General features: G+C 37.2%; 1 protein-coding gene across 1 annotated transcript; it reads right to left on the bottom strand.

The window, feature by feature from the left end:
• Positions 1 to 5,682: 5,682 nt before the first annotated feature.
• Positions 5,683 to 10,644, bottom strand: LOC140240070 (cytochrome P450 2J2-like). The gene is made up of 5 exons (XM_072319879.1): positions 10,418 to 10,644; positions 9,250 to 9,401; positions 7,563 to 8,173; positions 6,757 to 7,084; positions 5,683 to 5,861 (listed from the first exon to the last, which is right to left on the bottom strand). The coding sequence occupies exons 1-5, from the start codon at positions 10,642 to 10,644 to the stop codon at positions 5,683 to 5,685; spliced, it is 1,497 nt and encodes a 498-aa protein (XP_072175980.1).
• Positions 10,645 to 15,088: the final 4,444 nt, after the last annotated feature.

The raw sequence follows: 15,088 nt of genomic DNA, 5'->3' as shown, positions 1-15,088 counted from the left end.
CCGAAAAAAAAAAAAAAAAAAAGGTCGCGTGACCTCCCAATCATCTACTGCAAGTAGTTTGACTGAAGAGTCATAATCACTTTTATTACGTTTTCCCGTCCGATGTCGTAAAATTGTCCTTCATTTTCATTTTATTTCCATTCAAATTCGTATGTTTAAAGCGGTGAAGTGACTTTGGTCAAATGATTTCACTTCTGTGCTTTCAAATTCTTTTTTTAAGCGCCCAATTAAATGAGGGGGCACAAGTTCATATTCTGATGTAAGTATTCAATTTCGAGCTTAATCTGGCATGGATTCCAAGTTTGTGTACTTAATCAGTACTACGGACTCTATAAGCACTTAGAAGCATTTTCAATTTCGTTTTTAGCTAACGATTTTCAAAATTGAGCATTCAATTTCACATAAGGCACGTTTATGTATAATACAAGAGAGATTATGTCCACTTGATCATTGAATGTGACTCTTATATTTACCTTAAAATTCATCATCATGATCAATATTTGTTTATTTGATCATCCAGATTTTTTTTTTTAGCTTATCATTGCCATTATGTAAACTTCAATAGAAATTATAAAATCCTCATTTCGTCATGTCATCACATATATCTCAAATTTACATCTTTATTTAATAAGATCATCAAATCATGCTCGTAGCTATCAATTTCAACTATAATCATCATAATGACTTGTGATTTTTATTAGAGTTTACATACTTATTTGCGTCATTATGTGTGATCCGGATGTAGACGTCCTTAAAATTCAATTTAAAATGCATTATAAGTTATGAATTTTTAATGGACATCGTGCATTTTTTTTATTTGAATGCTCCATTTATGAACGCGTTAGCCCATATTATGCGAATTTGAATTCGTAGCACTATAGAGCTTGTAGCCACATGGTATATTGCTATTGTATGGAGAAATGCGCAAAGGTCGCGCGACCTTTTGTTACCATAAAAAGGGGTCACGCAACCTTTTTCTGCGACATGTTTACAAACGCCCACTGACGACATTGAGTGAAGGTTCGGTTTTCTCGTGACGTTGACTTTACGATAACTTCTCCTCGTGTAATCTGTGCAAGGATAATATGAGAATGCACTCTTAATATTCTAAGACATTACCAGATAAACATCGTCATGATTGTGTACATGGCTTATTTCAGCATTACTTAGGAAAGGCCTTTATTCATGGATCTTATACGTAACACGTCCTTTTGTGAATTTAATCCTGTGGACTAAGTGATAGCAAGAAAAAGGCTGTGAAGAATGCGTGAAAAAAAGGAGAGCAGACAAAGACAGGACGAAAGAATAAATGCTAGAAATATCAAAAGGAGGAAAAAGGAAAGAAACACGGAAACTAGAAAAGCACTCCGAGAGAGCACACCTCCGGAGAGCAGCCATGATTTCATAGGCAGTATACATCACAGTATATCTACAAAAACGTAATTAAAGGTATAAGGTAGTATACAGTTTGGTAAAAATCTGATCATTCAGTGTTGGGTTATTAGGAGACGAAGCTTATTCTATGGGCCGGATGCATAAACGTTAGCAATTGCTTGTGCTATCCTTTTACTCGAATCCGTATGTATAAAAACGAGCAATTACTTGCGAGCAGAAGCTTTTGCTAGCAAGCACAAGCAAAGCATTTGCTTAAAAACGTATGCATAAAACATACCTTTTGCTTGTTCTTGATAGCAATTGCTTTACGATTTTCCAAGCTCTGTAAAATGAGCTTGAGCTTTTGCTTAACTGGGCCGTTCCCTTTTAACTATCATTTCACCAGAAATTATTCCCAAGTGTTGTAAGAAACGTTTTTGTTTCAACAACGGGAATGTCCAGTGGTTATAGCACGCACAATGTGATGAAAAACAGGTAGGATGTCTGACTTCGGTGGAGAGCAAGGAACCTCTCTCCACGTGCGATCTAGCAGATCCGGGCTACCCTATAAGCAGTGATGGGAAGCAGCCAGTATGTGTGTGCGTATAGATGTGGGTGTGCGTATAGATGTGTGTGTGCGTCTGTGTGTGCATTTATGAGTGTCATTTCATAGCTCTTCTGCTATGTCAGGAAATGTTTTCGTACACACACGCCCTTTCAAATACATGCTGTCACACTCGCTTTTGTTCTTGTGTTCGCACAGGCGTGGCGTCCCTTTTGTTGAAAACGCAAGCAATTGCTGGTGCGGGACAAGCAAAAGGTATAAGCACAAGCAAAATGTTATGCATAGTATGGATTTAAGCAATTGCTGGAGATAGACCTTTTAATAGACGAGCTTGTGTTTTTGCTTGAAGCAATTGCTTAATTGCTTACAAGCAATTGCTTGTTTTATGCATTCGGCCCTATGTCCTGGTATGACCCCTAATGAAGTTTGATTTTTGCCCTTGCGTCCTCGTGACACCTAATTTAATTGACTCTTGTGGGGGCGCTGTGGCATAGTGGATAAGACTCCCGACTCCCGAACGGAGGACCGCGAGTTCGAATCCCGCCCAGTGCTTACATCCTTGGACAAGATGTTTTTACCCACAATGTCCCTCTCGACCCAGGTGTATAAATGGGTACCTGGCAACGCTAGGGTAATAATAATAGCAGGGCCCTCTGGTAGAGCAGTGGCAACACTGAAGAGGCTACCCTGGGTAAATAAGACCTTATTATTATTATTATTATTATTATTATTATTATTATTATTATTACTTCATTATGAACACACTCTGCATGTTCGGTAAAAATCCATTCGTTCTGTTCTCGAGCTATTTTGTACACAAACAGACAGACAGACAAACAGACAGATAGACTGGCGGACAGACAAACATACGGAACCGAAAAAATAATCCCCCCCCCCCCCCGCCCCGCGGCTGCAGGTTTCTCCTTCTAGCGGAGGTATATATAAAAAGGAAGTCAGATGTTCTAGACACATGATACATAACGATAGGGATGACGGCACAAAGCTTTATTCAAAATTCTAAAAGTTCATAACATCTGAACCGATGGTCCGATTTTCTATTACACAGCAATAACATAAATATAAAGACACAAATAAAGATATAAATTACCTTAAAGGGATTGTACAGTTTTGGTTGAGACCTAATTTCAGGTTTCTAACATTTTTTGGTGAGGTAATGAGAAACCTCTTATGAAATATTAAAGAGCATGTAATTCCATGAGGAATTCAACGTTTATTTGATGAAAATTGGTTTTGAAATGGCTGAGATATCCAAAACAGAGCGATTCTAATAAGTGTGGGACCCACACTTTATTATGATCGCTTTGTTTTAATTTATTTTTGGATGTTTCAGTCATTCCAAACCCGATTTTCATCAAATTAACTTTGAATTCCTCTTAAAATGGTATGCTCTGTACTATTTCCTAAGTGTTTTCTTGGTATCTCGCAAAAAGTTAAAAACCCAATTCTCATCTCCACCAAAACTGTACCTTCCCTTTAATTAATTCTATATAGTTGTAATTACATTTTTCCAGTCAATGTCGGACACCTGTGTGTGATTTTTAATTTGTCGAAACATGTGATGAATGTAAGACCACACACACACACACACACACACACACACACACACACACACACATATATATATATATATATATATATATATATATATATATATCATAAACTAAAGATTTGGCGAGTGTGAGCAACGAGTGCGACATAAATGGGGGTTTATCTGGAAATGCGAGTCTTCAATTCTTCTTTTATTTCTATTTAGACATCACATTCACATTGCGAGAGCGCTGGAATTCATCAACACTAACTCTACAATTCGTTAACGACATAGATAATATGTGTAATGCCCCTCACATCCGACTAAAAGAATTTAATGTCTTGCCGGAAAAAAAAAGAATCAAGCTATTGAATTCAGATTAGGAAATGTCTCTATTCAACATGTTCAAGACGAACTTATTTTCCCTAAAAATACAGCAAGCATGAAAAAGAAAACCAGACAGATACTCACTACATGTACATCTTTTCCAGAAGAAAACCAATGTAATATAATACCACAACCACCTCCATGATTTCAATGTTATATGATTAACAAGAGGATTGATTACAATGTACAGAATCCTGTGAAACAGTATCAATTCTTGATTAAATCAACAATCTTGTCACTTTTAACAAAATTTATCAATGGGTATGATGCAAATTATGTTTTATACAGGTAGACAAAAAAGGAGAGAAAAACAAACGCTTTACATTTCACTGCCTGTTGTCTATTAAACAAGTTCACGCTTTTCTTGTGAATTCCTCTTTTCCATGCAGAGTTATAAACTAAGATTGTTTTGCTTACTTGTTTATTTATCCAAACCAGAGTTGATGTCATTATGATAATTGTATTCATGTTTTGTTAAAACTTACGTGATTCAAAGTTCCTTTGAATATTATGAACTCATGTCAGCATTATTTATATCACTTAGTATTACTTTATATGGAAATAAAATCATTTTGAATTGAATTGAATTGAATTGAAACAAAAGAATAGTAACGTGGCATTCTGAATCTCATGGACTTTCAATTCAGCCCATCAAAGCATTAGTCATTGTCCATATTTAAGCTATGATAATGTTTATTACGTCACATGACAGTTTTATGGCAATACCGTTCCATAAAAAAAATATAACATCGCATGTATATGACCCATTTTACGAGTACTGTAAAGCAAAGTATTTTGGCGGCATCAAAATTGCGTGAACTGGAGCCCACGGTCTTTTTCGCGGCATTATTGTCACTGGCATTTAATGCATTTGGTGTGGACGAGAAGTATCGCGTACATTTTAATTTTGCAAAATTAAAATGCAGCGGAATATTTCTGGTTTTACAGTATATATACACGATTATTCCTCTGAGAAGTGATTATATCCCTAGCTATAAAAACTACTGAGCGTGAATAATATATTTTGTGTAACGTTTCTGTCCATAATTGTGCGTAAGTCATGACAGTTGTATGCTTGACGTCCTAGTCAAGCTTTAAATATTTTATGGCAATCCACACAAAATGTATCTGATACAGGCCTATTCCATGTTCAAACTATTTATATATTTGTGTATAAGTATGTACAGCTCTATATGCATTTTGTGACTAAATCACATCAAATCAAATCGATTCAAAATGAATCATACACGTACATCACATCTAATGACACAAACTTTTAATCCCTCCAATAAAGACACAATGTCCACAATGTATTTCATAACCGTAACATCTTTACAACTGAGAAAGAAGAAAGTGACCCTCTGGCTATTACATGGAAACCAAAACTGACGTTATGTTGAACCAAGGAGCTCATACCTCCTTGGTTGAACACAAAATCAAAGCAATAATAGGCACTCTTATTTCTTTTTTTCCCCTTGTGAATTGTATTTCTTGTGACCTCCTTGTTGCTGTTGTCCGCCGTTATGGCCCGAATTCACGAAGGTGCTATGTTACAATCTTGTCCATGGTTTAAACCATGGACAAAGACCATGGGGCGCCAAGTGTCACACGCACGGAATATTCGTTTCGAAATCAGTCATTTCGTTACAAAATAATCATTTCGTCGCTGAAATGACTGTTTTCGTCACGAAATATTCCATGCGACACTTGACACTCCATGGTCTTAAACCATGGACAAGATTGTACCACGGTACCTTCGTGACTTCGGGCCTATAAGTTTTGGTTCCCTACGGGGAGCATCCGCTCCTTAGCGCTCCTGACATATCACCTTATAGGGCTTCGGGAGCAAACTTAAGGATCGGTGGCCGTAGCTAAAGTCAGCCTTGGCTCCCGGGGGAAGAGACACCTTGAACCGCTGCATGATGTTGGTGAAGAAGAGAAACATTTCCATCTTGGCCAGCTGCTCACCAAGACACTTGCGACGACCTGTCAAAGAAAAAAAAAAATCAATAACATATCAACATATTAAAGATGATAACAATGAAGATGATAGTGATATCATTAATGATAAGTATTAGGAATCATTTTATCAGTATATTTAAATACACTTCACAGATCTTTGGGAGCAGTAATTAAAAAAATGCTGTTTATCACACTTGATGCATATGTGTAGGTCAGTTGTATAACGAAACATCCTACCATATAAAAATTACCCAACAAACCCTAAAATATAAAGGAGATATCACTATTTTCCTCAATAAACCATAATTTTGGACTGTTTATTCTACAGAAACAATTCAGTTATAACAATTATTCACGTTTTGTATATTCAACAATACTTAACATTGATTTTTACCTTGTTTGTTTCTATCCCAAACTCACATTTGAGAACTATTTTGTAGCATTAAAGCCATGACATGCCATCACAATTTCTTATTCGTATCATATACCAAATGTATACAGAATATACAGAATGTATACAGAATACAAAAAAAAAAAATTCATTTCAGCTGTATAAGTATAGAACTGGCCTTATAACCACCCAGAATAGATGAGAACCAATATTAACTATGATATACTTTGGTATATGGGACTATGCTTTTACGTATGTTGGGAAAAGAGAAATTTCCTACATTTCATATAGAACCTACATGAAAAATTGTGAGAATATGACATCATCAACTCACTTATTTGAATATTCAAAAGGAATGGTCAATAAATGTTTGCCGAAAAAATAAATGTCCGATTTTTGTCATTTTTGCAACGTTCTGTCGGATTTTTTTCTTTATTTCTTATAAAGTTCATTGTTGTTGTTTTTTTTTTTAGATGGCTTTCCTCTTTAAGTTTCAAAAACGATCAACCGGGCAAAGGTCATGCTCACCTGCGCCGAAGGGCATGAACGCGTCGTGCTTCACAAAGCTTTTCCCATCTTTGGACAGGAAGCGCTCAGGTCGAAACACTTCAGGGTCGCCCCAAACCTTGGGGTCATGGTGGATGTACAAGATGTTCATCCCGATGTTTGTTCCCTTTGGAATGTCGTAGTCCTTGATCTTAATATCAGCCGTGGCTCGATGTGGAAGACCGATAGGAGCTATAGGCCGAAATCGCAGCGCTTCTGTGAGGACTGCCTGAGTGTACGGCATTACCTTCTGATGCTCGTATGACGGCACTGAGTCGAATCCGATCTCTCGTTGAATTTCAGCAACGACCTGAAACCGTTCCGTTTAGATGACGATTATTTTCCTCTTTTTAAACACAAAATGAACATCAGAGATAATTTTTTTTTTTTGTCCTCAACAAGGAGACTGTGCAAAAATTTAATGAAATATTTCTGGAAAGTTTAGGCAAATTTAATGTAAAGAATCTAAAGGTCAATAACCCTTGACATTAAGATAAATAAACAATGAGATATGCACATAATAGTGCGATGCTGACAAGTTTGTCTTTTCTTCTGTTGGTATTCCAAGTTAATAAGCATCAACCAGGACCCGAGCAATCTCTGCCTACGTAGCACTATGCTATTTTGAAAGCATCTTCCACTATAGATTCATTTTAGTCTGGCTGAAAAGCACACTCGAGTTTTTCAGTGCTGTTAACACTCTGTATAATGAATAGCAGTTATCAGTGACCGGTGACAGGAAAATGGCAACAGTTTAAATTGTATGTTTTTAGTACTTATATTCTCACCTTTTTCTGAATATCAGGATACGCAGCCATGAAAAGTATCACCCACGCCATTATTGTTGATGTCGTTTCCGTCCCTCCGACGAAAAAATCGAAAGCGACGGTCGTCGCCTTCTCCAAACTTAGCTCCGACCTTTGACCCGTTTTTTCCAACTCACGTACTTGGTTGATGTACATATCAATCACGTCTCTGATGTCATTTGGATCAAAGGTCTTCTCGTGCTCCTTCACTGCCTTATTCAAAAATTCTCTGACGCCGACCAGTTTATTTCTCCTCCCGTTGCGAATAAAAGTAGGAAAATACCTGATGATAGTTGGTTCCTCAGCAAATATGTCGTTCAGGTATCTCGTCATATTCTGGAAGACTGGATCCGAATATTCAAACCTGTGTCCAAAAGTGATGGCACATATGATATTTGAGACGGCCCACATGAAGTTTGCATGTGGGTCTAGCGGGGCGCCACCCTTGCTTGCAAAGTCGTCCGTCAGCATTCGCGCTTCCTCATTGATGCGACTTTCTAAGCTCCTTTTCCCCATGCCGAAATTACGCAGAGCGTTAAGACCGAATCGCCGATGGTCGACCCAATCTGCGCCCTCCGAGAAGACCACCCCACCTGAGAAGTGTAGGAGAATATGGGGGCCAAGTGTTGCATGAACATTTCGTCATTTCGTCCAGAAAATGTAGCCATTTTGTGGACGAAATGTTCACTTCTTTACAAAATGACTTTATTTCGTAACGAAATGAACATTTGAAAGAGTTTTATTGGAAAATGAGCTAAGCGCCATTTTTTTCATCAGATAGATCAAAGGTAAACCTTTTCAGTAATACCTCTCTGATTACATAACAAAAATATTCTAGAAGTTATGTTTAAAATATCCTGTATTTTTAAACTAATTTCTTTTGTTTTTAGCAGCTTTGATCACAAAGGTCTCAACTTAATAAGAACGGAGTTAGCTCGTTTTGCGATAAAACGCTTCATTTCGTAACGAACAACGACGAAGTGAACATTTCATCGACGTTATGACCGATTTCGTTACGAAAAAGACCATGCGACACTTGGCGCCCCATAGGAGATGATCAAGTAATCGGTTTGAGAGATGGATAGAAAAATAAACGCACTGAATACTGAGATCGGAAGCTTGCTGTTATACTGACTAGACAGATATACATTCTACAACAAAGCCAGAGACGTAAACGTTGATCAATATAACAGTGTTGATCTTTGTTTGAACAAAATACAATGTACCATCTCAAATATGAAGAGTCAAACAAGGTGCATTTCATAATCAAAGGGAGCCAGGGGTGATTCTTCTCTTACGTTTGTTCAAACAAATAAGATAAAGTACCCCAAGACCATGCACTGTTGATATCATAATGATTTTCAACACTTGATGAGAACGGAATCTTGATGATAGTAGACAAGGGGTGAGGGGAAATGATTTGAAATGTAAAAGAGAGACGGGGAGACTGAAAAATACATTGGTAAAGTAAAGAGGAAGATAGATAAATACAGATAGGTTGACATTATGTAAGTATAAACATGAAACGCGCACAGATAATTGTTGTTGTTGTTAATTGTTTTAAAGAAAGAAGAGAAAGAGATAAAAATTGCGGCCCTATACATCAAATAATTTGCCCCAGATAATTGGGTAAGGAAAATAACTACTATAATGCCAGACAATCTCTTACCGTTGTACTTAATAAATGCCTTGAATTCTGAATCCGGCTCCCTTCCCGTTGTGACGTCAGCTTTCTTAACGAGAATTTCGTTCACCAGTTCGTGGGTTGCCAGGAATACCAACTTTCTATCACCCAAGGTGAAGTACATTACGTCTCCATATCTATAAATGGTAAGAAATGTCATAACAAATGTGATAACTAGAGCAGTGGTGATGGTATAACAATAACAATTGAATCTGAAAGGGAAAGACAGCATGCTTTATTACTTAGTGTATTCACCACAACATCGCATTGCATGGTCTCTGAGATGGCTCCGGAGTAATTGGCATTACTGACCAACTGAAAATAAAATGGAACTTTTTTCGTATTAAATAGAGAATATACTATAATTGATTTTTGGGGAAAGTGTCGTGCAATCATGTAAATATCTCATTACACATGGTTGTTAAGGGTTTTACCCCTCTGCAAGAAAAAATAAATAAAAAAAAAATCACCTGTTTTAATGCTGGATATGCTTTATTTCATGTCTATAAGGGCGAGGGGACTACATTTACTTCAGCGTGAATTATGAAAAAAAAAAAAATTATCTTTTTCAGGACCTCCCAGAGGAATTTGAGAAAAACAAACAAACACACACACACACACACAGAAAACAAAACCTATACCAATTTCACGATTGCAGTGTTATATGATTCATCAACTCGACCGTGTGGCATCAATGACACGGAGTTGTACTTTTTATAACTTTGATATGCGCTTACTTTAAACACGTTGGGTCGCTCCAGCGAAAGCCCTTTTCAGCTTTTTACAAGGAACTGGCAGTGTTCTCTGAACGACGAGATATTTGAGATCTCACAACTTTCCCTTTCGCCTTCTTGGACCCCGGAAGATCAAAATGACGATATTTTATCTCATATGTGACACTACGAATTGGGTCCACTGTGTTCTAAAAGGCGAATAACATCCAGTTTTCTCGGTTGTAGTTAGGTCTATGCGCTTTTGTACAAATCGATTTTTAATCATCAATCAATTCCATTGGCATGGTCCGTCGGCAAAAATAAGAGGCCCTTGGAACGCCACTATCATCGAAGATAGCTATACACATTGAAGTCCGGGTGAAAGTAATTTATGTGAAGAAAAAAAAGAACGGTGGTGTGCCCTGGGTTATTTTTCTCACCTCTTGGAGAGGTCGTAGATGACTAAAATCGGATTCTTGAAGATACTAGAGAACGCAAAGAAGTAGTTCTGGGGCCAGGGGAGGCTGGTAGGCCCTGGTGGAAGATTGTAGCGTCCACTGCCCTTGGTACTCCTCAGCACCCAACTCAGGCCGAGACAACACACAACACCAAGTAGAACGCCGGTTCGTCCGATTTCCGACAACGCGTTGATCACGAGGTCGATCATGATGACGACGATGACGAGAGCTTCGTCCTTAGAAAAGAAAATGTTGTAGAAATGTTACAGAACTTAGTTTGTAAATTCATATTATTCAATTCAATGCAATGCAATTCAATTCATTTATTTCCACCAGAACATAACACAAAATAAATCAGGAATTATATCACAAACGTATGCATTATTGCGCGGTGCCTACAGTTATTTTTTGTATCACGAGGAAGAAGTGTGTAATGCACGAAATTTCAAGCAAAAAGATATATAGTTATTGAACATAATTGGAAGGAATTCCGCATCACGAAATTAAGCATGCCACCCTACTAAACTATTGTACAGAAAAAGTAACTTTTAAGTCAAAACTTCAATTTTGATAAGCAACGGATGCAGTATATACCAGGTGAATGATTTCCTGACCAACCGGGGGAGCATTTTTAAAGACTGAAACTCAGATTACTGAGTTTCCTTAAATAAGATGACCAAACTCAGTTAGAAAGGGATGTCTTCCGGCGATGTCTTTTAGCTGTTCTACGCTTTAACTTCTCTCAAACCACCATCCAGTAAGTTGATAAAAAGTACCACACACATTCCTAAAATGTGCTTAAAACAATAAAAATCTTATACATTCCCCCTACCAAACACATTCAATTGTTCCAGCTGTTGGCTCTATAAACACATAGCATGACTATAGGTTCTCTACGTGTCGATTCAAAGGGATTATCAACAGAAATTAATTTTCAAATTTCAAAAGGGCAAATGCAAATCAAACACACACAACGAATAAGCCCTGCTGCAAAGAACAGTGTCCCACAATATGTTCATAGTGTGTTCAAATTTTCGGCTACGTAAAAACGCTCAAATTTAACTGTGTGAAGATGATTCCACACCGTGGTGTAGGTTTTCACACAGTGCTCACATAGCGATATTCTGTTTCATAATATGAATAGATAATTCACAATGTGTTCAAAATGTTAAAACACTTGAATTTAACAGTGTGAAGATTTTTCACACTGTAACTACAATGTGCTCAAATTGTGTTTCACGTAGTGTTTCATACTGTGGGACACTGCATGTGCGTGTGTTTTTTTTTTCCCTAGCGGAGAGGACAGGAATGAAGCCACCACGTCTCAACAGAGAGTTGAAGATATTAGACATTCGAGAAGATACGCTTGTAAAGCAAAGAAAAAAAGTCTTTACACCGTTTTACACCAGATATAAGCGTGTCTTTATGATAATGATATTTGATTTGAATAATTTTGATTTGATTTTGTTGTTCCACATCTCAAACACAAGTAACATTATACAACCGATTGAACATAAGACTGGACATAGCGTCGTAATTACAAAGAATACAAGAGAAGACAATTTTACAAACATGAAATGTGGGGGACCTAATATAATAATAATAATGTCTTATTTACCCAGGGCAGCCTCTTTAGTGTTGCCACTGCTCTACCAGACGGCCCTGCCATTATTATTACCCTGGCGTTGCCAGGTACCCATTCATACACCTAGGTCGAGAGGGACATGGCGGGTAAAAACGTCTTGTCCAAGGACGTAGAGCACTGGGCAGGATTCGAACTCGGGTCCTTCGATCAGGAGTCGGGAGTCTTATCCACTATGCCACAGCGCCCCCACAATCAGCACTCAAATTCTCAATAATTTCACGTTCCTGTTTCACGTACACTAGTTTACAAAACATGAATGCCTACCCAGTGGCTCTCATCTATATATTGCAATCAAACAGAAGATTAATTAGATAAAGGTATACTTACTTTGATTCAACAATGAAGAAATGTATTTCTTACCCCGGAGTGTTGAGATTGGTCCTATTGAGACCAATTACCTGACGATGAATATCTTAAAACGCCGACATATAGCCGCTTATATCGACAAAAGGAAACCTCGTTAGAGGGAGCATAAAGAACTCCCCCTCGGCGATAAGAAATCACGTGATCACAGTCCACCAATAAAAGTTTCTGATAGATAAGAATATGCCCTGCAAATAATCATACCCTCGTCCAGTCGAGCTAGGCAAATATGAAGAAAGAAATCTCCTCATTCGATATCATTTCTTTCAGCAAATCAAGCCCTTTTATATCTGTGTTTGCACCCATGTACTTCAAACACAATAGAAGTAAAGTGTATGGAAAAGTGTTTGCTCTGGAAAAATGATAATGAACAAAGCGTTCGGTGTGTCAGGGACAGATTAAGTAAATGCCCTCGGAAATTTAGGCAGATAGAAAAAAAAAAAATCATCTTTGCTGCAAGTAGTTGATCTAACAACAACAACAAAAAAGCCATTGCATTCAAAATTTGATACCTTAAGAAATGAAAATATGGCCTTGATTTTCACAAGCAGATATGCATTTCTTGTTCTTCTTGTTCTTCTTCTTTTATGGTATTTTAAGTTTTGTTTTGTTTTGATTTGTTTTTTGCTTTTTTGTTGGTCGTTTTTGTTGTTTTTGTTGTTGTTGTTTTGTTTGTTTGGTTTTGTTTTTGTTTTGATTTTTGCTTCGGTGTAAAGAGCCTTGAGCATTTAACCAGAATCGAAAGTGGCGCTATAGAAATTGTATGTATTATCATTTTCAACATTATTATTATCATTATTTATATGATTTTTATTATTACTATTATTATTATTTTTATTTTTTTTATTATTATTATTATCATTGTTATCATCATCATCATTATCATTATCGTTATTTCATCATCATCACCATTATCAACATCATCATTATCATTGTTATTAAGTGTAAATCTAGCACTATGACATTCTTACATTACTCGACTTGAAAGAACAGCAGAGTTCTCAAAGTGTTTCCATTTTACTAGAGTGTAATTACTGATTAATTGGAACATGGTTGACATAAAGCTAAAAATTCGAAGGCCTTTCCAGAGTAACTGAAAGTACGGAAACTTGTTCCATCTAAACAGCTATCTTGTCATTTTTGATGAAAGTTAATGAAGACTAGTTAGGAAACAACGATTTTGTTATGATACATAGAATGTTAGAATCTCTTGAAAACAACATGGATAACACGTGTATACTGCTGTAACCATGCAGTTTGTATGACGTTATCATATACATCCATCATCTTTCATAACCCAAATATCATCGATTATCCTCTTCAACAAGCGTTGATTACGATAGATGTATAGCCATACAATTAATAGTATTAGCATGGAGCTTATAGCTCCATAATAATACTTTACATGGAGTAAAGGACAGAGGTCGTGCGACCTTTTGTGACTACAAAATAGAGGTCACGCAACCTTTTTCTGCGACATGTTTACAAACGCCCACTGTGACGTCAAGTGATAAGGTGAGTGAGGGTTCAGTTTTCTCGCGACGTTGACTTTACGATAGCTCTCTCTTGTGTACTCTACGCAACATCAAATATGAGTATATACTCTTTATATTCTAAGAGATTACCAGATAAACATCGTCATGATTGTGTACATAGCTTATTTCAACATTGATAGGAAAGCTCTCTATTCATGGACATACACTTAACACGTCCCTTCCAGAGCTTATATCTGAGTAAATTTGATCCTGTGGACTAAGTGATGAAGAGGAGGAACGCGAGGAAGAATTTTGCAAACAAAAGAAGAAGACGAAAGCAGACAGAGACGGGACGAAAGGAGAGGTGCTAGAAATATCAATAAGAAGAAAAAAGAAAGAAACTCAGAAACTAGATGAGCACTCCCAAGATCACACTTCTTCCAAGCAGCCATGATTTCATAGGCAGTATATAATATATCATCACAGCATTATACAAACGTAGAGGTCTATACCACTATAGGGTCGTCTACACAAGAATTTGGTAAAACTCTGATCATCCGGTGTTATCCGGGTTTATATTAGGAGATGAAGCTTATATCCTGTGTGACCCCCTATGACCTTTGATCTTTGACCTCACTACCACTAAGTTTTACAATCGTTTCTCTCTTACTTCATTATGAACGCACCCTGCATGTTTGGTGAAAATCCGTTCATCTGTTCTCGAGTTATCTCGTACACAAACAGACGGACAGATAAACATACGGAAGAGAAAACATCATCTCCCCCGGCCACAGGTTTCACCTACATACAATGGAAGGTATATAAGAATGAAGTCAGATATTTTAGGCGCATTGTTTATAACTGCAGAAAATGACTATCTAAGCCAAAGCTATAATGGTGATGTAAAGGTGAGATTATCTACCACAGTCCCCGGCTCTGATGGACGCCGTCCATGTCGTCCAGTATGAAGTGGCTGCTGACATGATCATGATGATGGCGGTCTTGCCGTCCCGGCGCCATTGTAGTAGAGGAGGTCCGTGATTTTATACACTAGACTCCATTCAAACGCAATCTGGGTACAAGTCTAGATATTTCCATTGTAAATTGTTTTTTTCTATTAGTTTGTTTGTTAATTTTCCATCTGAGAAGATGGCTGGATAGCCCATATTC

The sequence above is a fragment of the Diadema setosum genome, chromosome 16 (assembly GCF_964275005.1).
Source record: "Diadema setosum chromosome 16, eeDiaSeto1, whole genome shotgun sequence".
NCBI lineage: Eukaryota > Metazoa > Echinodermata > Echinoidea > Diadematoida > Diadematidae > Diadema > Diadema setosum.
This window is presented reverse-complemented; position numbering and strand designations above follow the sequence as displayed.

Coding starts and splice junctions, on each gene's coding strand:
- LOC140240070 (XM_072319879.1), bottom strand. CDS start 10,644: ATGATCGACCTCGTGATCAACGCGTTGTCGGAAATCGGACGAACCGGC. Junction 7,085..7,562: donor ATCCTGATATTCAGAAAAAG/GTGAGAATATAA, acceptor GAACGGTTTCAG/GTCGTTGCTGAAATTCAACG. Junction 5,862..6,756: donor GTTCATGCCCTTCGGCGCAG/GTGAGCATGACC, acceptor TTTCTTTGACAG/GTCGTCGCAAGTGTCTTGGT.